Here is a 25,999-nt window from a genome sequence, read left to right on the forward strand (position 1 = left end):
TTCTTCTGTACAATAGAAGCTGTGATCTTGTAGACTTTGGTTTCTTTTTTCCCTCCAGACATCAGATTCAGCTACTGGCAACCCCTTTCTCACTTATACTAAATAGTTTTCATAACTGAACCCACTCTGTAGGTGGCCTGAACACATCATGCGCATAAGCTGCTTAATACTTACTGAGTAACTATACTGTGGGCTGAATCAAATAGAATATGCAGATATATTCTGGGGTGAAGACTATTATTTTAATAGCTGGCACTACAGTTTCTCTTGGCAATGTACTTTCTTGGTATAGGAACATACTTTGATAAACAGTTTAGGAATGGAAGGTGGCCCTAAGTATAGACTCGGAGACAGAGATAAGAAAGAGTACTAAGTAAGGAGAGTGTATCCTTCACTTAAAACACTTCAGTTGCTCCAAACCTTCAGAAGACTCTGCTATACAAACAACCAAAGCAAAGAGTCTGCTTTCCACATCATGTGGCAGCAGGAGAGAAAGGCATTGCAGGAGGTGGGATGTGAGGGAGTCTAACTGTTCAGAGAAAACTAGAGCTCAGAGCCAGAACTGACCCTGAAACTGTAAGCCCCCAGGGAACATGCGACCTTGGAGAGAACCCTGGCCTCCCGCAGGAGTTGGAAAACGGACTTGAGTCAATTTCCACAAAACCTCTGTGGACAAGGTGACCCCAACTGAAAACTGGATGACATACATGGCAGCTTGCTATTTTCAATCATGATTTCTGGAGAGACATTTATTACTAGAAAACAACAGGGCCAGTAATCCCTACTTCCTCCTCCATTTACTTCAATCTGTAGGCCTCATTTTCCTCATCTACATTTCTGGCAACTGGATCTAGAATATGTATATGGTCTCTATTAATGTCTACAGCTCACTGGAAGGACTGATGCGGAAGCTCCAATACTTCGGCCACCTGATCTGAAGGGCTGACTCATTGGAAAAGACCCTGATGCTGGGATTGAGGGCAAGAGGAGAAGGGGGCGACAGAGGATGAGATGGTTGGATGGCATCACCGACTCGGAGGACATAAATTTGAGGAAACTCTGGGAGATGGTGGAGGACAGAGGAGGCTGGGGTGCTGTAGTCCATGGGGTCATAACGAGTCAGACACGGCTTAAAAAGACTTAACAACAGCTCTAATAACAATAGGTAATATTTTCAACGTTCCTTTTTGAGGTAAATTTACTTACAGTGAAACGTACAGATATAAAAGTAGCATTTCATGGGTTTTGACAAATGCATACACCCTCCTAAAGTGAAAGTTGCTCAGTCATGTCGGATTCTTAGTGACCCCACGGACTGTAGCCCACCAGGCTTCTCTGTCCATGGGGATTCTCCAGGCCAGAATACTGGAGTAGGTGGCCCTTCTTTTCTCCAGGGTATCTTCCCGACCCAGGAATCTAACCAGGGTCGCCTGCATTGCAGTTGGATTCTTTACCAGCTGAGCTACCAGAGAAGCCTCCTAACCCAAATCCTAAGTAAGATACAGAACTTTTCCATCACAGAAAAATTCTCTCTTCAAGCAGACTACACCCTCTCCTCCAGGCTCCCACTCTTCTGGCTCTGATCATCAAAAAGCTAATACTTAAAAATTATGTTTAAATCCCAGCATTTTAGGATGCTTCATTAGTATCAAAGTTTTTATTTCTCACAAGTCCTGTGAAGCAGCTGTTACCTCCATTTTGCCGACGAAAACGTTGAGCATCAAGGCGATTCACCTGCCCCTGGTTATCAGTGAATTGGGTTTTAGAAGTTGTTGCTCTTAACTTCACTGCATCTGAGGCGGGTCACGACCAGTCCACACCGATTGCTGCTGCTGCTGCTAAGTCGCTCAGCTGTGTCCGACTCTGTGCGACCCCATATATAGCAGCCCACCAGGCTCCTCTGTCCCTGGAATTCTCCAGTCAAGAATACTGGAGTGGGTTGCCATTTCCTTCTCCAAAGCATGCATGCATGCTAAGTCGCTTCAGTCGTGTCAAACTCTGTGGGACCCCGTGGACAGCAGCCCACCAGGCTCCCCTGTCCACGGGACTCCCCAGGCAAGAATACTGGAGTGGGTTGCCATTTCCTCCTCCCCCACACCGATTAGTCAAGGGTTATTAGAGACCAGCTGTCAATTGAAATCAACGCCACTTAACAAAATTCTCAAGCCTTCTGAATAATTTCAAAGGCCGTGTGCATATATTTTACTAAATGATTCGTTTTATTCCACTCAGAAAATGGCAGAAAGGAGGTGTGAAAGGGTGCAGATTTGGTTTTTACTTGTAAAGAAGCCCCAAAGAGGTGGCTTTTAGGTTTCAAACACGCCAGACGGCCGGGCCAGAGGAGGCTGCCTGGATGGGCGGCGGGGGAGGGGCTGGACCGGCGCCCTTTCCAGAGCCGGCGCCGCTCCTTCCTCTGACGCCACCCGCATCTCTCTCAAGAGAGAGCGGACTCGCGTCCTGGCACGGGGGTTGGATGCTGCAGTGCAGGACTCTTTGGCGGCCCCGGAGCTCAGCTCATCAGCCGTCCTTCTCAGTGTCACCGTCTCCCTCCGCTCTACCGCGCACCCTCGCGCCTCCCTGTCCCCGCAGCCCCTGCCGCTGCCCAGGCTCCTCCCCGAGCCGACTCCGAACCCTCGCGCTCTCCGTCAGCCCCACCGCGCGGCCCACGGCTGTCATGGCAACCGGCCGCCACCGCCGCCGCCTCTTCACGCTCGTCGCGAACTAACGGACTCCGCGGCGGCGGCGGCGGCGGCGGCTTGTGCCCCACCCCCACCCCACCTGGACCGCGGCAAAAACGGTCGGCCGACCTGCGGCACCAAGGTAATGAGTCCGAGAGGGACGGGGGCCCGCGAGAGAGCCGGTGGTGGGGTGCTTGGGTGGACAGCCACACCCCAGCTCCCGCTGCCCGAGACGCTGAGGCCAGGCGCGGCGGGGGACACTGAGTGCTGCGCGAGAAAGGGTGAGAGAGAGCGCGAGCGGTGGGCGCGCGGGGCATTATGGGGATTGTAGTTCAGCGGCTCCTCGGGCCTGCGGCCTTGGTGGCTCGGCCCGGACGGGCGAACTACAAAGCCCGGCGGCCCCGACAGCTGGGAAAGACCGATAAACTTTGAGCCGGCCGGGGGAGACAGGGAGAGTCTGTCTGTGGTGAGGGGGTTCTGGGGTGGTCGCTGAATGGGGTTCTGAGAACTAAAGGGGAAGTGGAGGTGAGACTCGGGCGTTCCGTCCTGTCATTTGTCCCGCCCCGGCTGCAGCGCTGTGTCCACCCCGGCCCGGCCACCGCCCCGCGTAGAGTCGGGGAGGAGTCGCCTCCGGGGCTGCGGGGCCTCGGGCCTTCGGCGCCTCTCTCCCTCCCTAGTTGCTGCCTCTTGGTGCAGAACCGTATGTATGGCACACTTTTGATGGGCGACCCGAAAAACTATATTTTAACCGATTTTTCTCCTTTCCCTGATTCGCTCCTTTATTGCTAGGTACTTGATCAGATTTATTCTGAAGTAGTTCAGAGGTGTTTACATTAATTAAACCCATTGGTTAATAATTCCTCAAAGGGCATTAATGTTTAAAGGTTAAGTGTGGAAGTAGATAAAAGGTACCATGCTGTTGTATTGTAGTATCTGATATTTTTTTCGTTTTGCATTTTATTTATTGAGGGTCAAGATTACAAAGTGAGCGCTCCTTCACCTCAGCCTACTAGCCTGAACACTGCCTACACATATTTTGATGCCATTTTAAAGATTAATTCTACTTTAAATTACTATTTTTTTTAAATTATAGGATTGTCTTTTTAAACAAAATTTTGAGCAGTGGTAGTAATTATTTTCTTCTATTATTACAGTTTTTTTCAAAATTTCTTAGGACCATTTTTCAGAATGAAAAGCGCCCTGTTCTTTCTTTTTTTAAATGCAAGTTTGCCCAGGCCCTGGAGGTAAGGAAGCTGATACAGATTTAGAAAACCTGCCTAGTCCACCCTTTGAAAATTTTTCAGTAGATAGATAACCATCCTAGAAATCTGGTATTTTACAATGATGTGTTGGAAAATTATTGGTGCAGTATGGGCTTATTTTGTGTGTGTATGTTTCTAAACAAGAAGACAACTTAAGGTCACTGTAAAATTAATTTTCTCTCACTATAAGATTCATTTTCTCTTTGGTCACTGTAAACTTTATTTAAAGAAGCAGTTTTGTAGGAGGAGATAAATAAGTTTAATAAGGCCACTGGGGGAAAAAAATCAAGGCCTTATGTTATACATAAGGAATTTGAAATATTTATTCATTTAGGATTTACTCATTCATTCATTCAGGATTTGTTAAGGATCTATTATGCACAAGGCAATATGCCAGGTAGTGGGAATTAAGAGCTGATAGAAGAAAATCTGTATCCTGCATGGGCACACAGTCATGTCATCACAATAGTGTGGAGAGACAAGTGCAAGTTGCTGTGAGCCCAGAATGGGAATACGTTATAGTGATATTATATCACAATTTCACAATAACATGTATTGAATACTTACTCTACGGGAGGCATATTTTGCATGCAGCCTCTTATTTTATCCTCACAACAATCCTATGAAGTAGCTCCTGTTATTTAGAGATGAGGAAACAGCCTCAGAGACCTTGCCCATAGCTGAATAAGGTCATAGCTGAGTAAGATGTGAACCTGGAATTTCAACCCAAGTGGGTCTAACTCATCTAAATGGTGATCTCAACCACTGATGGCATCCTTTGTACCCTTGGGGAGGATTGTGACTCTGTCTAAGGAGATTAAGAGAAATCTCCAGAATGATGTGACATTGGACTTGTGCTAGGAAAGTTTATTAAGCTTTTATTGGAGTGAGGCTGAGGAAGGCCGTTCTAGGCAAATGGCGTAGCAAAAGCAAAGGAGAGATTTGAGTGTTTTGTGTTTGGGGAATCCTTGACTGTTGTGATGACTGAAACCCAGAATACTTGCAGTTTAGTGGAGAGACCAGATCTCAAAAGTACTTGGTACCATGATAAAGAATCTAGAATTTTTCTTCAACATGGGGTCAATATTGAAGAATTTCCAGTGGAGTAGTGGCCTTATTGGGCTTCCCAGGTGGCTCAGTGGTTAAGAACCCGCCTGCAATGCAGGAGACTCAAGTTAAATCCCTGGGTCAGGAAGATCCCCTGGAGGAGGAAAATGGCAACCCACTCTTACATTCTGGCCTGGGAAATCCCATGGACAGAGGAGCCTGGCAGGCTATAGTCCATGGGGTTGCAAAAGAGTCTAACATGACTTAGCTACTGAGCACACATGTAGTGGCCTTAACAGGTTTGTATTTTAGAAAGATAAAAATAGTTTAAAGCAGAACTTTTTTCTTAAACTTCACATGTAAATATTATAACTGAATTAGATAAGAGTCCCTAGTAGCTCAGATGGTAAAGAATCAGCCCACAATGCAGGAGACCCTGGTTTGACTCCTAGGTGGGGAAGATCCACTGGAAAAGGGATAGGCTACCCACTCCAGTATTCTTGGGCTTCCCCGGTGTCTCAGCTGGTAAAGAATCCGCCTACAGTGCAGGAGACGTGGATTTGGAAGATCCTCTGGAGAAGGGAATGGCTACCCAGTCCAGTATTCTGGCCTTGGGAATTCTGTGGACTGTATAGCCCATGGGGTTGCAAAGAGTTGGACATGACTAAACAGCTTTCACTCACATTAAAAATTAGTTTGAAAATATTTGCTTTCCTACTTAAAAACTATTACTGTGGAGACAAAAGAATTAACTTAAAAATTAATGTAAAAATTATAGTGACATCCAAAGCAATTTTGGGTTCTGAGAATAAGCTGGTTATTCAGTTCAGTTTAGTCGCTCAGTCTTGTCCGACTCTTTGTGACTCCATGGACTGCAGCACACCAGGCCTCCCTGTCCATCACCAACTCCCGGGGTTCACTCAGACTCATGTCCATTGAGTTGGTGATGCCATGCAACCATCTCATCCTCTGTTGTCCCTTTCTCCTCCTGCCTTCAATCTTTCCCAGCATTAGGATCTTTTCAAATGAGTCAGCTGTTCTCAAAAGGTGTCCAAAGTATTGGAGTTTCAGCTTCAACATCAGTCCTTCCAGTGAACACCCAGGACTGATCTCCTTTAGGATGGACTGGTTGGATCTCCTTGCAATCCAAGGGACTCTCAAGAGTCTTCTCCAACACCACAGTTCAAAAGCATCAATTCTTCCATGCTCAGCTTTCTTCACAGTCCAACTCTCACATCCATACTACTGGAAGAACCATAGCCTTGACTAGACGGACCTTTATTGGCAAAGTAGTGTCTCTGCTTTTTAATATGCTGTCTAGGTTGGTCATAACTTTCCTTCCAAGGAATAAGCGTCTTTTAATTTCATGGCTGCAGTCACCATCTGCAGTGATTTTGGAGCCTGAAAAAATAAAATCAGCCATTGTTTCCCCATCTGTTTGCCATGAAGTGATGGGACCAGATGCCATGATCTTAGTTTTCTGAATATTGAGCTTTAAGCCAACTTTTTCACTCTCCTCTTTCACTTTCATCAAGAGACTCTTTAGTTCTTCTTCACTTTCTGCCATAAGGGTGGTGTCATCTGCATATCTGAGGTTATGAATTTTCTCCCAGCAATCCTGATTCCAGCTTGTGCTTCATCCAGCCCAGCATTTCTCATGATGTACTCTGCATCTGGTGTTAAATAAGCAGGGTGACAATATACAGCCTGATGTATTCCTTTTCCTATTTGGAACCAGTCTGTTGTTCCATGTCCAGTTCTAACCGTTGCTTCCTGACCTGCATACAGATTTCTCAAGAGGCAGGTCAGATGGTCTGGTATTCCCATCTCTTTCAGAATTTTCCACAGTTTATTGTGATCCACACAGTCAAAGGCTTTGGCATAGTCAATAAAGCAGAAATAGATGTTTTTGTGGAACTCTCTTGCCTTTTTGATGATCCAGCGGATGTTGGCAATTTGATCTCTGGTTCCTCTGCCTTTTCTAAATCCAGCTTGAACATCTGGAAGTTCATGGTTCACGTATTGCTGAAGCCTGGCTTGGAGAATTTTGAGCATTACTTTACTAGCATGTGAGACGAGTGCAATTGTGTGAGCATTCTTTGGCATTGCCTTTCTTTGGGATTGGAATGAAAACTGACCTTTTCTAGTCCCATGGCCACTGCTGAGTTTTCCAAATTTGTTGGCATATTGAGTGCAGCACTCTCATAGCATCATCTTTTAGGATTTGAAATAGCTCAACTGGAATTCCATCACCTCCACTAGCTTTGTTTGTAGTGATGCTTCCTAAGGCCCACATGACTTCACATGTTAGTTTTCCCAAATGTGTATCTTAGTCTTGGTGTAAGAGAGAAATCCAGTTATGCTGGGAAGAAAGCTGTGTGTGTGTGCATTTGTATTGTAGGTTGATGGTAGATTTAAAGAAGAGAAGGGTATGGTTGGAGATCCTGTTGGAGAGGTAAGTTGGAACCAGGAATTTGTTACGTTTAGATCTGGGTCATGAAGGAGACAAGTCATAATTATGTAGAACCAAATGAGGCAGTATTTTTTCTTCTTGGTCTGAGCATGAACTTGAACTGAGCTCTTCTTTTTGTCCTAAGACTAGAACTCTCCTTGAAGACATTACTTGGACTGTTGTGTATAGGGCAACTCTACTGGGTCAGTTCAATTGTAAATATTGTAAGAAGATGCTGATTCATTTTTGAATACATGATAATGCTCAAAATAAGAGCAGTATTGTCAAGTATGTGGCATTGTTAAAATATCTATGCCTCCTTCAGATGTAACCTGACCATTTAAAAGTCCTAGAAACTCCTCTAATTTAAATTCAAGGAGATTATTTTTTAAAATCCTTTTATATTTCAAAAAGTTTAAATGGTTAAACCTTTTAAAACCTCTATTCAAAGAGGTTATGGTTCAGTTGAGTTCAGTTCAGTCGCTCAGTTGTGTCCGACTCTTTGCGACCCCATGAATCGCAGCACACCAGGCCTCCCTGTCCATCACCAACTCCCGGAGTTCACTCAAACTCATGTCCATCGAGTTGGTGATGCCATCCATCCATCTCATCCTCTGTCGTCCCCTTCTCCTCCTGCCCCCAATCCCTCCCAGCATCAGAGTCTTTTCCAGTGAGTCAACTCTTTGCATGAGGTGGCCAAAGTACTGGAGTTTCAGCTTTAGCATCATTCCTTCCAAATAAATCCCAGGGTTGATCTCCTTCAGAATGGAATGCTTGGATCTCCTTTCAGTCCAAGGGACTCTCAAGAGTCTTCTCCAACACCACAGTTCAAAAGCATCAATTCTTCGGTGCTCAGCTGTCTTCACAGTCCAACTCTCACATCTATACATGACCACAGGAAAAACCATAGCAGTAATTAAAATTGTGGTACAGCTTCTAGAAATTATAATGAAAACTGGGTTAGTTGAAAGTAGCTGCTTCAAACTTATGCATTAGTGTTGAGTGTGGAGTGAAAATAATAGCTTACATTGATTCAATGTTATGTGCTTGGAATATGTTAATGTATTTCACATTTCATTTTTGCAATAACCTTGTGATGATAAATATTATTTTCCATATTTTATAGATGTAGAACTGAGGCTGAGAGAAGTTACATGATTTGCTTGAGATCACAACTAAAAGTTTGTGGTGCCTGGATTCATACCCAGGTTTTTCTGCCTGAAATTTTAATATTGCCTTCACACTTGAATAGTTTAGCTTGGTATACCAGTCTAGATTGGCAGCCTCCAACTAGTAGCGCATGAGAGATATTATTCTGCTTCCTCCAGGCTTCCAATATTCCTTTTGAAAAGTTAGCTGTCAATATATTATTTTTCCTTTGTTGACAGTATATCATTTCTCTCTATTGCTTATAGGTTTTGCAGTTTTACTAAGTTGTCCTAGATGTGGACTTGTTTTTATTTATTTTGAAACAGAGTTACTGTCTTGTATAGATTTTGAAAAAGTTTTAGCCATTATGTATTGAATATTGCTCTCCCCTTTTTTTCTCCTAGAATTTGTAGTAGACATATATTGGGCCATGTCTTTGTACTCTCTGCGTTTCTTATCTTTGCTTACTTATTCTGTGTTTATGTGCTGCATTCTGGACAAGTTCGGTAGCCCTGTATTCTGGTTGCTTGATCCTCTTTTCATCTGTGCCTGATCTGCTGTTTCCTCAATGCAGTGAGTTTTTCATTTCAGTGAACATTTCACTTTAATGCTAGAAGTTGTTCTTGATTCTTTTTCAAACCTATCTATTCATTTTTAAATGGCTTGCTCCTGTGTTTTTAGGTATACTTACTTAGTAGTTACTGTTAGATAATCAAATGCTTTTGATAATAGCAATAATTCTGCTATATGTTGTAGCATTTGTCTCACTCTTATAATGGATTGTATTTTTTGTACTTTGAAATTTTAGATATAACCTCAGTGCCAATCCTGTGAAGTCTTGGTCAAGGATGTATCCTGTACTTTTCGTTGTTTCTGTGAAGTGCATTATGGAGAACTGGTGAATGAATAAATGCATTTTAGTATATTCATATAATGAGGTGCTACTCGGCAATAAAAGCATCAAATTACCGATGTATACAACAATATGGTTGAATCTCAAAAGTGTTATTCTAAATGAAAGAAGTCAAACAGCAGAATATATGCAATAAGATTGTATTTATGTCACATTCCAGAAAAGACAAATCTGTGGTGATTAAGGAATGGAAGAATGCATGCAGTTGTACACATTTTTCAAAAGAAATAAAATTTTACTCTTAAAATGAGTGAATTTCATGGTATAAAAATTATACTTCAATAAAGCTGATTTTAAAAAAGCACACAACATTCATTGGCAATGGAAGTGAGAATAGTAGTTGCCCTGGAAGGCAAGTACTAATTGTGAGGAGACATGGCTTCAGTGGGGTGTGAAAATGTTCCATATCTTGATGTGGGTGTTACCTGGGTGTAATCTGTTTTAAAATTCACTGAAGATGTGTTTACTCTGTGTTATATACTTTAATAATAAAGAGCAAAAGGAGAAACATACTTTATAGAGAGGAGCTAGAATACAAAGTTGAGAAAATCTAGAAGAAAGTTGAGCAAAACAGCAGAGAGAGAAAATAAGAAAATTAGAGGGCTAACCTAGAAAGTCCAATAGCTAAATAAAAGGTGTTCAGAAGAGAGAAAAATGGAAAGAAATCATCAACGAACTAATTCAGAAGTTTTCCTAAAATTGAAAGACACTAGTTTCTAGTTTGAAGGAATCCCATATAGACCCATGTCAAAGCATATCAACAACAGTTTTAGGAAACTTGTGTCAAAGAGAAGATCCTATAAGTTTGCAAAAAGGGAAAAAGACATGATATATAAGCAATTAGGAATTTGAATGACTTTAGTTGCCTCAACTTAATCTTGAAACTTAGAAGGTAATAGAGCAATGCTTTTACATTTTTAAAAGAAATTATTTGCAAATGAAAATTCAGTAATCAGCCCAACTATCACTGAAGTATGAAGATAGTTTAATAAAGGTGTTTTAAGACATGCATAGTCTCAAAATTTTATTTTACTCCCCATGTACAGAAAATGTATTCTATAAAGGAGACACTTGCTCTTTGGAAGGAAAGCTATGATAAACCTAGACAGCCTATGAAAAAGTAGAGACATCACTTTGTTGACAAAGGTTCATATAGTCAAAGCTACGATTTTTCCACTGGTCATGTACAGATGTGAGAGTTGGACCATAAAGAAGCCCGAGTGCTGAAAAATTGATGCTTTTGAATTGTGTTGCTGGAGAAGACTCTTGAGAGTACCTTGGACAGTGAGATCAAACCAGTCAATCCTCAAGGAAACTGACCGTGATTATTCATTGGAAGAACTAATGCTAAAGGTCCAATACTTTGGCTACCTGATGCAAAGAGCCGACTCACATTGGAAAAGACTGTGATGCTGAGGAATATTGAAGGCAAAAAAAGAAGGAGGGAGCAGAGGATGAGTTGGTTAGGTAGCATCACTGACTCAATGGACATGAGTTTGAGCAAACTCCGTGACATGGTGAAGGACAAGGGAGGCTGGTGTGCTGCAGTCTATGGGGGTGGCAAAAAGTCAGACACAACAACTGAACAAGAGAATAAACCAAGAAAGGAAGAAAGACGTGTGATAGACCAAAAAAAAAAAAAAAAAGATTCAATATAGAAAAGACAAAGACTACCCTGGATAATTGAAATACCTAATTGAACAGCCTTAGTAGGTAGATACAGTGTCCAGAGGAAAGGTTAGGCTTGCTTACAGCCTTGAAAGAAAGATAATATCTTCATCTGGAACAAAGGGTAGGCATGCATGGTGTTCAGTATGATAGATTTGGGTTCCCTAAATTTAGGATTCTTCAGTAATGCAGTCTGCTGCATATGCTTTTACCGAGTGGCCCATTACACATTGCTTTGTAGAAACTGGGGTTTGGGGGACCAGTACAAAACACCCCCACAATCTTAGGTTGCAAGTTTTGTAGTTTTAACTCTTATACTTGAATCATTCATTTTGAGTTAAATTTTGTATATGTTGTGAGGTAAGACTTGAGATTCAGAATTTTTATTCTTCCTAATATGGATATCTAGCTGTTTCAACACCTTTTTTGGAGAAAAAATATATTTTTTCGTTGATTTGCCTTGACAACTTTGTCAAAAATTAATTGGCCATATATGTATCGATCTTTCTGGACTCTGATTTGTTCCATTGGTCTGTGTCTATCTTTATGCCAATCCCATGCCGTCTTGATTCCTATTAATTTTATAATAAATCTTGGAATCAGTACAAGTTGTCCTAGTTTACTATAATTTATGAAACTGTTTTGGCCGTTCTGTGTCCTTTGAATTTCCATGTTGAATCAGCTTGTCAGTTTTTATAAGAAAGGCTGCTGGGATCTTGATTGGGATTTCATTGAGTCTGTGGATCACTTTCAAGAGAATTGACATTGAGGGTTTCAGTTCATAAATGGATGTGCACATACACACATGTATGTATATCTGTTAACTTAGGTCATCCTTAGTTTCTCAGTGCCCAGATCTTACATATATTTTGTTCTGTTTATCCCTGGAGTATTTAGTATTTTTGAATTATTTTACTGTTTTGACTTTAGTTTTCAATTTTTTATTGTTAATATGTAGAAATACGATTGATTTTTTAATATTAATCTTGTATCCTGCAACTTTACAAAACTCACTTATTAGTTCTAGAAATTATTATAGATTCCTTAGGATTTTCTCCATTAACAGTTAACATTGTATGTGAATAAGAGCAATTTTCCTTCCACTTTTCTAATATGTATCCCTTTTATTTTTTTCTTGGCTACTTGCACTGGTTAGAACCCATAGTTCTCATGTTGAATAGAACCGTTGAGAGGAGATTCACTGGCCTTGCTTGTTCTTTCTTGATTTTTGGAGAGAGTATTCAGTTTTTTCTGGAGAAGGCAATGGCAACCCACTCCAGTATTCTTGCTGGGAAAATCCCATGGATGGAGGAGTCTGGTAGGCTGCAGTCCATGGGGTTGCTAAGAGTCGGACACGACTGAGTGACTTCACTTTCACGCATTAGAGAAGGAAATGGCAACCCACTCCAGTGTTCTTGCCTGGAGAATCCCAGAGACAGGGGAGCTTGGTAGGCTGCTGTCTATGGGGTCGCACAGAGTCCGACATGGCCAAGGCAACTTAGCAGCAGCAGCATTCAGTTTTTTCACAGTTAATCTGATGATAGCTGCTCTTTACTAGATTGAGGAATTTCTATTCTCAGTTTGCTAAGAGTTCTTATCATGAATGGTATTGAGTTTTGTCCACTACTTTTTCTGCATCTGTTCAGATAATCATGTTTTATTTCTAGTCTCTTAAAATTGATTGGTTTTTTAAATAGATACCACCTTGAATTTTTTATATAAACTCCACTTGGTCATAATGCATTATCCTCTTTATATACTTGACTTGATTATCTAAAATTTAAATATTTTTGTATCTATGTTCCTGAGGGATACTGGTAGGTAAGTTTCTTTTCTTATAATGTCTGGTTTTGGTATCAGGCTAACACTGGTCTTAAAATATGAGTTGGAAGTTTTTCCACCCGTTTCTTTTTCTGAGAGTTTGTTTGGAAATTATTTTATTTTTTTCCCTTAAATACTTGGAAGAGTTCATTCATGAAGTCTTTTGGATTTGGAGTGTTGGTTTTTTTTTTTTGTTGTTGTTGTTTTTCTTTGGTGGAAAGATTTTAAACTACAAATTGAATTTCATTGATTGACACAGGACTATTCACATTAATTATTTCTTCTTCAGAAATAGCTTTGGTATGTTGTGACTTTATCCCTACAGTTTGTAGTGATGGCCTCTCCTTCATTCCTGATTTTGGTAATTTGTGTTTTCTTTCTCCCTTTCTTGATTAGTATAACTAGAGGTTTAATCATTTTTAGTGATCTCTTCAAAGAACCAGCTTTTTACTACATAGAAAATTTTTTTCTTGTTTCTATTTTATTGATTTTTGCTTTCAGCTGTGTTATGTTCTTCCTTCTACCTCTTTTGGATTTAATGTGCCTTTATTTTCCTAGATTCTTAAGACAGAAGCTGAAAGCAGGAGTTTGCAAACTACAGTCTGGGGACCAAATCTAGTCTGCAACATGTTTTTGAACAGCTGATGGCTCAGATGGTAAAGAATCTGCCTGCAATCAGGAGATGTGGGTTTGATCCCTGGGTCAGGAAGATCCACTGGAGAAGGGAATGGCTACCCACTTCAGTATTCTTGCCTGGAGAATTCCATGGACAGAGGAGCCTGGTGGGCTATGGTCCATGGGGTCCCAAAGAGTCGGACCATACTGAGAGACTAACACACACACACACACACACACACACACACACACACGAACTAAGAATGTTTTTTCATCTTTTTTTTTTTAAAACAGTTAAAGAAGTCAAAAGAGGAATAATGTTTCGTGACATGTGAAAATAAATGGAATTCAGTTATCAATGTCTGTAAATAAAGTTTTATTGGGACACAACCACACTCATTTGTTTTCATATTGTCTGTGGATGCTTTTGTACAAAGTTGAGTAGTGCCAGTAGCGACTTGATGGTGTCTCAGCGCTTTCACCTGCCGCTTGCTGTGCACTGCCGTCACAGTGTGTGAGGTGCCCTCCATGTCCCTGTACTCTGACGTTTTACTTTGGTATCGGAGGATTCCTGTCACGTTAAAAACAGAAAAGATGAGAAAAATGGACTTGATGTATTTATACTTTTAAAGCACAGTGAAGTGAGGAATACTGAACAGGATGACAAAGCATTGTGATTATTGTGCAATGACTCTACAGCTGTGCTGAAGAAATACAGTTTACACTGATATTACCAGACGAATCACTCATCGTGGTATTCCCAATTCGTAGGAAAGCAGTGGCTAGAAAACTTAAGAAGGAGTATCTTTTCAAGCAGAATTTCTTCACAAAATTAAAAAACAAAAATCAGGCTGCACCCGGAGTAAGTTTCTTGGGTGTCTCATTAGTTGGCCAAACAAGAAAGTCATTTGCCGATGGTGACTTAAGTAAATCTTATTTGACTGTAGCAACCAAAAAAATGTGTCTGGAGAAAATAAACTTGTTTAAGACTTAGCCTTTTGGTGAGAACAATTGCTAGAATAGTTGAGGACATCAGTCAATTAAAAAAACAAGGCAAATGGTTTTGAGTGGTTTTCCTTGGTTCTTGATGAATTGACAGATGTTACCAAAACAGCTCAAGTGTTTATTTGCAAAGTCAGTGGGGACTTTGAAGTTACTGAAGAAATACATTTAATGAATAGTGTTCATGGAATAGCTACAGACAGGAATATTTATTAAAAAGTTGAGAATACACTTCTGTACAACCTGAAGTGCAATCTGATGTGTTGGAGCTAGTGGTGGTAAAAAAAAAAAAAATGTGTAGAAGAGAAAAAGGCTTACGTGAACAAATTTACAAAGCTGGGAAAACATAGGGTGGTTAAAGTTGATGGTTCTTTACTTTTTTATAATCAGCAGGTATTTTACAGAGAATATTTGAATCTATCATGTGCTAAGAAACCGTTAGTGTCTTAAGACGCAGGAGTGTTGCTCTTGAGGACTTAACCATTGTCAGTTCCTTGAATTTTTGTCAGAAGCGGTATATCCTGACATTTCCCTACCGCACAGCAGTTCCGTGGCTTGTAGTGGCGAAGTTCTATTGCAGTCTTGGGTTACGGGCTAATTTGAAATTTTTCTGAATGAGAGGAACTGTTTTCATCCACTGTTATTGAACACTGAATAGCTTTGGAAAGCAGTTTTGCTGCAGACTTGATTTTTTTTTTTGATAATGTTTCTTAATAAATTCAATGGAAAATTTCAGGATCAGACTGCTTACATGCAAAACTAAAGTTATGCTGATGCCAGCTAATGTTTTAATCACAAGTGGTACTGAGCTATTTTACAATATATAGCTATCTACACTGTCAAAAGTTAAAGCAAAGAGGTGAGATCTCTGTTCCCACCCAGATTTTCAGTGTATTTGAGCTCAAACTACTTTGATGCAAGTGCAAAGGAAATTTCCATATTACAAAATCCATTTAACTGTGTAATGGAGATACTTCCACTTAACCTTCATTTGGAATTGATTAATATGCAGTGTAATGACTTACCAAGAGAAGAATAAAACCTTCAAATACTTTTCAGACAGCGAATATGCTGGATGGAAATTATATGCTTGTGATTTGATATCAGCATGTGACAATACCTCTCAGTAAACAGACACTTTTAAACATGAAATGCGTAAATCTTATTAAAAAGCAGTGCTGACACATGAACATTCGCAGTTGATCTTGATAGAAACACTGACTCTGAATCCAAACTACATGAAATCATATCCTCTGTTCTGCAAAAAGTTGTACTCAATGATTACTACTGTAATAGTTTGAATTTTGTTGATAAAAATTGTGAACATTTTTTGTCTCTCACATAACTACTTACATAATACCCTCAATTTTTCCTGTTGCCCCTCAAAGCTAAACATATTTACTCTAGCCCTTCACAGGAAAAGTTTGCTGACCCTGCTTTACATGGAAATATTTCCATTGTGCATCTTTGCGTGCCTACATCCAGTAGCAGAATTAGTGCTTTTGTCTAAGGACTCATTTGAAGAGTTGTAATTTGAAGAAGAGGCTTTCCTTGGTTGCCTACATTCTGTGGGTAGATGTACTGAATGATGAAATTTCTTACTGTGTGAGAGTAGTATACTATTTGCTGCAGTGTGATTCTCAAGTAACATAAATGCTGCCTTCAGGGAACCTATGCTGGGAGAAGGGGCAACTAAAATGGGAGAACACATAAAAAGAAATGACTTTAATCTTTTCAAGAATGTACTGGAGTCAGCTAAAATGACTAGAAGTAGTTGTAGTTAGTTTTGAGGAAGAGGTTCTGAACCCCTTAAGAACAGATAAGAGGTAGAGAGGAAGAACCAGGCTACTCCCATCAAAATTTAATCCCCTCAGGAAAGCATGGGACAAAATGATTTCTCTCTGCTAAGTGTATTTCTTGGTTTACTGTTCCAGGAAGTAAGAGTAGGTCACTTTGGACTCCTTCCCAAGATGTCATTCTCCTGGATCTCTGGACAGTTTTCAGTGGAAAGTATCTTTGCTTAGAAGCCTTGGATGATCTTGGGAGACTGTTGAGAAGCCTGGAAAAAAAGCCAGAATTACTGAGCTGGAGGGCTTTGATAGAAATCAGAGGTTCAGATGGTATTTTTCCTAGTTTCTTGTAGAAGGGGAAGATTAATGATAGTGGTTTGCACAGGCAAAAAGCTCTAGAGAATGGCAGGATCATAGAAGATTACCAGATGGGGAGCATCAGACAGTTAAATTCACAGGTTTTTGCTTAGATTTAAGTTGTATGAAGCACTTAAACGTATGTAAATGATGCGTGGACAACTATAGGCTGTAGTTTTAAAATGTGTTCCTTAAGTCAAAAAGTTCCTTCCCTTTTTGTTCTTGGGGCCAGATAGTTTAGTGAAAAATAATTTTTGCAGTTTTAGTGGATGTCAGTGGAAAATGTGAGCTATTTATATGTTTTGCTTTACATTGTCAAGAATAAACTGACTAAAATGAGGCAAGTTGATCTTTACTGTTATTGCAGCTTGTGGTGATTATAAATGAGCAAGGAGAACTGGTATCCAATTTATGTAGCTGTAACATAAATTGATAGTGCAGAGCTGTGTCATTTCTCTAGTTATCTTCTTGGGTGTTCTTTTGTAATCTGTGCATTTCCAAAATTGGGAACTTTGTTGAGTATCATCATAAGATGCATTCAGATAACCTCAAAGAATGAGAGAAACATTTTGACTTTCAAAGTAGTAGTAAGCAGATCTTTTAAAGTGTAATAAGAAATGCTTTAAGGTCAGTACTGAAAACTTAATAAAAAGCCATTGTATTTTATGTTTAGATCTCTGAAGGATGAATTTGGCTGAGATTTGTGACAATGCAAAGAAAGGAAGAGAATATGCACTACTTGGAAATTATGACTCATCCATGGTATATTACCAGGGGGTGATACAGCAGATTCAGAGACATTGCCAGTCAGTCAGAGACCCAGCCGTCAAAGGCAGATGGCAGCAGGTAAGAGCCCATGGAAGTGTTCAGGGGGTGGGGACAGTGGTCTGCTGCACTGGAGAGAGGTGAGCTGGAAAATCAGTTTGAGATTTTGCAAATAGTTCTCTTTTGTCTGACTGCTGAAATATATTTAAAATGTACTCTGGATAGTTTTTCTGTCTTTCCTAGTTAACATGTATATGTTTTTCATAGTATATTGATTTGGCCAAAAAGTTTGTTCAGTTAGTGAACACATTGTTCAATAAAAGCCTTGGTGAAAATGAAAAATATGTCTTTTAGGTTTACTTAAAACAGAAGAAACTTTTTGGTCTACTCAATATTTTTGAGACATATTTCAAAGCCATTTAATTCAAATTGATTCTAATTGTTTTTTCCTCTTCAGTTGACTAATTGTGTATGATTACAAGTTGTAGAAATGAGGTATTTCTACTTGCCCTTTCCCCTTTCATTTTTTACATGTAATTTTGACCCATTTCACCAAACTTTTCCTTTAAGAAAGTTTCCTCTTCTTTTGAAAGACTCTTTACAAATACAAAGGAGTCAGTAATCTAATAAAAAACACTAACATATTTACTGTGTCTTGACTATACAATTTGATTTTATAATATTAGTTAATAAAAACTTGAATTACAATTTCCCCATTTAGTCTTAAAACTTAAAATCCTTTTAAAATTAAAAGTACAAAGTCAAGCATTTCTTTGAAGTTTCATTTATGTGCTAATGCCTTTCAAGTGTTTCTTTTAAATTTTCCATTGGTCAGAAATTGTTGTTTTACTAAGTTTTCAGGGTGAATTTGGCTTATTTTCCAACTTAAGTGTTACCAAATTATGTTGAGTGAGAACAATATATTGGTTTTAACTCAAATTGAAATTTTTTAGTTCTTCTCTCTGGTGTCCTAGCCACAGACAAGAGTTGTTTACTAATCCAGCATGGAAATATTTTTGACATGTTCTTAATTGTGTTAAAATAGTGACCGTTTCTATTCTAGTACTTTTATTATGTTTACTTCCATTAGGTTCTGAAATTCCATTTCTCTCAGTATAGCATATAATTGCATATATTAGGTGAATTTAAATTTTTCTTTAGATCTGTGACTTGTTTATATGTTTTTATGTGTTACTTGAGATAAAGGAAAGCTTCTTATGCTCTGCTTTAAACTGTGCTTTCTGGTTAAAAAATTAGAATTATTGAAATTAGCTTATAAATGTAATTTTCAATCTGTTATCTGTTTGCCTTTGAAAATTAGTTTGGGCTCAAAATTTGAAAACATAAGAATTTCCACAGAGTGCTCAATAAAATTTTTTAAATATGGGAAAAATCTTGCCTTTGAGCTTAAAATAAACTTTAGCCAGAACTTGAAAGATTTTAAACAAGGCCAAAAGAATTCAGACTTTGATGAAGCAGAATTTAAACTGGAAATGGGTAATTCTTAGTATTATGTCACTCAGAGCTTTTAGATGCCCGTGAGAGACATTTCATATCTTGTGATAATGGGGATAGGAAATGCTGATGAAAATTTTGGCTGACAAGTTTTGAGGGTGTTATTTACAAATATATTAAAAGAATTTAGCATAACATTATAGATTTCTGGGAATGGTTACTGGTTAATAACTTAGTTGCTTGTTTAAATTGTCTTAATAGTCATCACATTCTTTGGTAGAAAGAATTTCTTTATGAAAGATATATAACTACTTGCCTTAAGAAAAGGTATGTGTCTTTTTCCAAACCAATTCCTGCCCTCCTATCTATATTACTTTAAATAGTTCTTTGGTTTTTTGACTGTGTTTTAATGACTCATTTTGCCTACTTTGAACGGCATTAAGAAAACTAACATTCTATAGCAGTTTGTTGTTTGCAGTTTACATAAAAAGTTTGTAGCATAAAGGGTATTTTTTTTTTTTAAGGTTCGGCAGGAATTATTGGAAGAATACGAACAAGTTAAAAGTATTGTCAGTACTTTGGAAAGTTTTAAAATCGACAGGCCCCCAGATTTCCCTGTGTCCTGTCAAGATGAACCGTTTAGAGATCCTGCCGTGTGGCCGCCCCCCGTACCTGCGGAACACAGGTAAGTGAAACTTCATGTTTGTTCTCTTTAGGTACTTCTTGAGTTACTTGATGTTCAGAGTGAAGAGAGTAAAGCTTTATTTGAACCAAGTATGAAAAACTCTTTGGGGCGGCATGTAAATTTAGTAGCTAAACAGCTATATAATTTTCACACATGTGTGTCTACAGGGTTTGTAGTTGATAAAGAACATAACTATGTCATTTGTCATGTATCTTGCTTTTGAAATATTTTACTACTGTAATCATAACAGTAGAAATCCACTGCTGGTCCTAAAGTTTAGTTTAACTGATAAATTTATCAATTAAGCAAGTTCTTTTTAGATTTCATAATGTCAACATCAAAGCTTTTTTGCTTTAAAAGACTAACAATAACAACTTCAGATGAAATGGTGGACAAATTAGATCCATCTGGTTGGGCCTACAGCCGGTTTCCAGAATCTTAGTGTAGAAGGAACCTTCCCTTTCCTTTAAGGTGGAAGGGTGAATCAGTAGTGTGGCAGTAAGGCTTGAAGTTTATCTCCTTGATGCTCAGCCTGTGCACCATTTATATTAAACCTCTCTCTTCTTGTTCTTTGCTCCTTTCCTGTCTTTGCTGTCTGTTCTTCCTCAAGGAACAGCCATAATCTCCATCTAAGCAATTCATATTCGTTCTTCAAGTCTCAGTTAAACTGTTTTTCCTCTTTGCAGCCTTTTCTGGTTTGCCCAGGCATGACAATGTGTTCATCCCAGTTATGTTGTATTTCTTTGTCTCTTCACAAGGGTAGGAGTTTTGCAAGGGCAAGGACCATGGCTTTATTTAGTCAACACAAATAACAAATAGCAAACTCCGCTGCTCACGCAGCATTTGGCACATATTAGGCATTCTGCCAACACTGAGTAACTTAATTAATTCTACAAGTAAGGACACTGAGGCCTGGGAGACCTTGACCTGTAAGTTAGGCTAGACCAGGAGCTGAATTTAGTTCTTTCTGGCTTTCAGTCCCTTTTTTTGTGAAGTCATATTGTGGTCCAAGTGTTGCATCACAGAAAATAAAATTTCCTTTTGATAGTAGCTGTGATCATGTGTTTAGCTTGTTGATCTCTTAAAATTTTCGAAAAGCATTTAAAGAACTGTGAAAAGTAGTTAATTCATTTCTTCAGGATTTTTTCCACTGAGTTAGAGATAATTTTATGATTCCCATTATAAAAACACAAGGTGATTCTTTTCTAAGTATTTTATTGTTTTTGATGCCAGTGTGAATGGGATAATTTTCTTTCTTTTTCAGATGTTTTGTTGTTAATATATTGAGGCACAACTGATTTTTTTATGTTGATCATATATCCTACTGAATTCATTGATTAGTTTTCAATAGTTTTCTGGTGAGCCTTTAAGGTTTCCTGTATTTAAGATCTTACCAGTTGCAAATAATGACGATTTTTGCTTATTCTGTTCCAGTTTGGATGCCTGTTATTTCTTTGTCTTGCCTAATTACTCTAGCTACAACTTTCAGTATTATGTTGAATAATAGTGATGAGAGTGAGGGCATCCTTGTCTTGTTCCTGATCTAAGAGGAGAAACTTGCAGTTTTTCACTGTTGAGTATAATTTAGCTGTTGTCGTACATGGCCTTTATCATGTTGAGGTATGTTCCTTCAGTTTGTTGAGGGTTTTTCTCATGAAAGGATGTTGTATTTTGTCAAGTGCCTTTCTTCATCTATTGAGATGATCATATGGTTTTTATATTTTATTCTGTTGATGTGAGAGATCATGCTTACTGATTTGTATGTGTTGAACCTGGCATCCCAAGGATAAATCCTACTTGGTCATGGTCTATAATCGTTTTAATGTGTTGTTGAATTTGCTTTGCTAATATTCTGTTGAGAAATTTTGCCTCTGTATTCATTGAGGATATTGATTTATAGTTTTCTTTTCTTGTCATGTCCTAATCTAGCTTTGGTTTCAGGGTAATGCTGGCTTCATAAAATGAGTTTGAAGTGTTCCCCCTTCTTCAGTTTTCTGGAAGTTTTAGATGGATTGGCATTAATTAAATTTAAATGTTTGGTAGAATTTTCCAGTGAAGTCATCTTGTTCTAGGAGTAACTTTCAGTGTAGGAAGTACCTGTTCTTAATTGCTAGAGCACCATGATATACTGCAGAAAGCAGTGGCCACAGATAACAACTCTAATATCTGCGGCTCAAACTGAATAAAAAGTGTGGCTGGCATTTTCCCATTGATGAACACTTTTCTAAAAACTTCTCATTAGAGAAACACCAACCCAGTTATTTCTTTTCTTTGACCTCCCTTAACTGCCTTGTAGCACAGATCTGATTTATTTTTATACTTATGTTTTAAGCCTTATTCTTAATGAAAGTGAATGGACCAGAATATGTTTCTCCAAACCTCCTTCCTCCATACTAAATTTAAAAACGTTTCCCTTGTGTGTAGCCATTGTGTATATACATATTTTCTCTGTGGATCAGAAATCCTTAATAAAAGCAAATCTAAGACTGTATATTGCCTGGCAAAAAAAAATTTCCATTTCCATATATCTCATCAACAGTGATGGAAAATCACCCAACAACACAGCAAGTTTCTATCAGTGAAGGAATGCTATTTAATACCCATGAGTAATATCATAGAATTAGGAGTTTTAAACTTTAAAATCTTTATATCAGCAATTCCACAGATCCTTTACCAAGTAATTATCAGCATAGTGATATCTAAGTAAGGCAGAATGAAGTAAACTTCATTGTAGCACAGAATGTGTGCATGTGCTGATAGAATTAGGGTTAAAAGTTATGGGAGATTGAATTTGTATAATTTTTTTCCTTTTACAATTTCATTTCTTCTACAGATCATATAAAACAAATGTAGTAAAATACCACCTAGAGCTAGTGAAAGTGAATATAGCCCTTAGATATTCTTGGTGTGGTGGGAAGACACTTGAGTCCATGAGATCTGAGTTTAAATTCTGCTTCTGACACCTCCTTGATTTGTGACCTTGTACAAGTTATTTAACCTGTAAACATTTAGCTTCACTCTCTGTAAAATGGGGTGTTTACCTCATGAAATTAATTAAGAAATTCTAATGTTTAAGACAGTAACTGGCATGTAATAATTAAAATGAATCATCAACTCTGAAATAAAGTGCTACAGTGTTCTTTCATGTAAATAGTAAGCGCTAACAGAATTTTAAAAATGATACTGCCTCATTCATAAAATCCCTCAAGGAATTTTATTTCCTTCTAGTACATTCTACATAAATCCTTAGTTTTCTGAAACATTTTGAATAACTCTGGCAGAGAGGATGTGGTTTTTTTTAGATGTCCAAACCTCATGAAGTGGGTGACCATCTTCAGGAAAAGGATGAGATAACTAGTTATCGGTCTCTTTGTGCTTTGCAGGCATTCTCTTATTTAAACCTCCAGTGATCCTATGAAATAGCTACTTGTATTGTGTACCCATATTACTGTCGCTCATTTATTGTTATGAACTCCATCTAGAGCTAAGTAAATTGAAGCTTATAGAGTTTATTTTCCCAAAGTCATCTGAACAAGAAAGTGGCAGAGCCAGGATTTGAACCCAGATCTCTTCAACTTTAGAAGTCTTGTTTATATCCACTCTGCCATGTGACTTTCCTACACATACTTGGTGATATTTGTGGGTATATTTTGACAAGTGTCTATATATCCTAATACCTAATATATGATTCTGTTAAGCACTTGATTGAATTCTTACTAGGGGGGGTAGGAGAAAAAGAAAATGAAGAATACTTAATGAAGTACTTAAAGATGCTTAAAGAAACTGAAAATGCTTGGTGAAATAAATAATGTAATTAAAAAAATTTCTCTCTGGTAATACCACACTGAAATTGCAGTGTGGGCCAGTTGGAAAATATAATTTACCTTGTTCTGTACAAAGTGTTTCCAGGATGCATCTGATGTTTGCCGTTAGCCACTAATTTGGAAGCCCTGCTTATGGGTCTGTCTTTTTCACACAGAGCTGCTTCTACCACTGGTGGTCTCTGGTGGTAGTTTGCCGTGTCGTTCCAGGTTATACCTTATATGTTGTGTGTCCTCTGAGTTTAATCATGATCCTATTTTAGATCACTAGCAGCTGCTTGGATAAATCAGAGCAGCCTTTTAAAATGAATTAGATTTATTGCCTTTGAATATAGGGGAAACTGAGCTACAAAAGTAGAATTATAGTGGGAAGTACTGGCAATATTAGAATTAAACTCCAAAGAGATGGAGCTTCCAGATTATTCTTAGTGTCCCAAGTTAAAAGATATCTTGTGTTAATTACATTATTTTATAATATTTGCCATGTAAGTTTATCAAGCATAGTTTCTTTAATGAGGCCATTTAGAAATGATCTTTCCCAGTGAGACCTAAGGCCATGAAATTAAGATTTTTCTGTATAGGAGCAGTATGTGACATAGATTATATTCAACGAAGTATTTTTTTATTCAACTTCAAAAATAACTGTGTTAGGTCTTTTTTTTTTTTTTTTGTTAGGTCTTTTAAAGTGACATCTTTTGGGAGAGATGGCGGTAGCAATAGGATACCCCAGCCTGAAAAGCATCATCTGGGTTCTTCCATTCAGGTTTAAAAAGATAACTCTAACGGGCCCTCTAATGCTGTTTCACCTGGAACCAAGGGAAATGGCATAATGTGTTTCTGCATACAGATAGGTGGGAAGACTGATTTTTGTCAACTTTGTGCTCTTCTGTAGAATTTCAGCCAAGAGGAAATTCTTGTTGACTCGGTATTAAAATTGTTGCTTTATGTTTCTGTGGATACCCTAATAGTTGAAGTAACTGCTCCCATACTAAAATCCCAGTTTGCACTGGAAAAAGCTCAGTCACGGCCAAGGTCAGGTACTGATACAGAGTACCCTGCCTTCTCATCCTTATGGTGTCTCACCAAGGCTCTGGGAAACTTTCCCGGGGTTGGGAGGTGGGAGAGCAAGTTTCTGTAGCAGTGCCACCACTAATGGCGTGGTCCTCCAAGTTAATTTCACTTCTACTGGCCTCAGTTTTCACCTCTTTAAAAATGTATATCATGATGAGATTGTTCTGTAAAATTGCTTTGAAGTCTTAGGAAGAAACAAACACTACTATTGATGTATCCAACATCTATGTTAGGGGCTTCCCTAGCGGCTCAGGTGGCAAAGAATCTGCCTGCAGTGTAGGCCAGGTCCAGATCCCTGAAGTGGAGCTGGTATGAGAAATAATCCAGACGCTGTGAAAGCCTCGCCTAGGGTGCTGGCCCCTGTTGTATGCCAGGTGCTCTGCTGGGTGTCAGTCCTTCTGTAGGGGTGTGGCGGGGTGCAGCCTTCCTGAGCTTGCAGTCTTGTAAAGTGGCGTGAAAGCCGTTAGTGAGCTAGGATTGGCTGGATATGGTGATTAATGAGCTTTAGAGAATGAGAGAAAAATTAGATAATTAAACATCTAGACAAAGCTGTTGAATAGGAATTGAAAGTGAGAGCCAGAGTTTAAGAGTGATTGGGATTAGTAGTTAGTTACTTGGGAATCATCAGCAAGTAAGGCATTTTAAGAAAGAAATTTTAAGGTCATTCTTCATATGGTGGAATAGGTTATTGCCTAATATGATGGGCAGGTTGAGATTATACTCACTTCTAAACATTCCGGAGTCTTAGTCTCTTCCAGAATTCTGTTTCTGGAGTATGGATTATACAGACTGTGGTAGAATGTAGCTAGCAGTGCTGATTAACTATGATAACTGACATTTATTGAGTTTTTAACTGTGAACCAGATACTGTGCTGATAAACTCTCTACATGGTGTATTTCTTAATCTTCAACAGCCACCCTCTAAAATAGGTACTATTAATATCATCCCTTTTTTTTAAGAATAAATTGAAGTTTGAAGATTCTAAGCAACTTTTATCAAATGCTGCATGTAGGTTAAGTAAGATAAGGATTGAGGATTGGATTGGATTTAGCAGCGTGGAGCTCATTGGTGACTCTCATGAGTGATTTTGGTGGAATGGCGGGTGGGTTCAGAGAATGGGAAGAGAGGAATTGGAATCAGTGAGTACTTGCAGTTCTTTCAATGAGTGTTGTTGAGCACAGAAATTGAGTAGTAGTAGGGGAACACGTGGAATCAGAGTTTATTGCTTAGAGATGTTTGTGTGCTGATGCAGGTGCCGCAGCAGGAAAGGGCAGAGTGATGGTGCGGGGGAGAAAGGGCACCGTGCTGGGGCAGTGCCCCCACGCAGGCCAGAGGAGGCGGGGTCCTGTGTGGGGTCAGCTGACCAGAGTAGCTGCAGGGAGGACAGCCAGTTGTGAAGAGGAGCAGCAAGATCATCCGAGAGTGAGTGCAGGGGTGCAGGTGTTTT

The 25,999-nt window shown here is 39.0% G+C and overlaps 1 protein-coding gene across 5 annotated transcripts in view; it reads left to right on the forward strand.

Annotated features, from left to right (window-relative positions):
• The first annotated feature begins 2,463 nt into the window (after positions 1–2,463).
• Positions 2,464–25,999, forward strand: part of KATNAL1 (katanin catalytic subunit A1 like 1) — a 55,659-nt gene continuing 32,123 nt past the window's right edge. Inside the window, exons 1-4 of one of the 5 annotated variants that reach the window (XM_040267508.1) lie at positions 3,055–3,203; positions 13,549–13,646; positions 17,428–17,600; positions 19,499–19,659. In XM_040267508.1, the coding sequence (XP_040123442.1) occupies positions 17,439–17,600; positions 19,499–19,659 (323 nt within the window). In that variant the 5' untranslated portion in view covers positions 3,055–3,203; positions 13,549–13,646; positions 17,428–17,438. Of the gene's footprint in view, positions 2,821–3,054; positions 3,204–13,548; positions 13,647–13,836; positions 14,468–17,427; positions 17,601–19,498; positions 19,660–25,999 lie in introns of those variants that run through there. The other 4 variants (XM_040267509.1, XM_040267507.1, XM_040267510.1 and 1 more) reach the window with 4 other exon arrangements.

Source organism: Oryx dammah, unplaced genomic scaffold (genome assembly GCF_014754425.2).
Source record: "Oryx dammah isolate SB20612 unplaced genomic scaffold, SCBI_Odam_1.1 HiC_scaffold_24, whole genome shotgun sequence".
NCBI lineage: Eukaryota > Metazoa > Chordata > Mammalia > Artiodactyla > Bovidae > Oryx > Oryx dammah.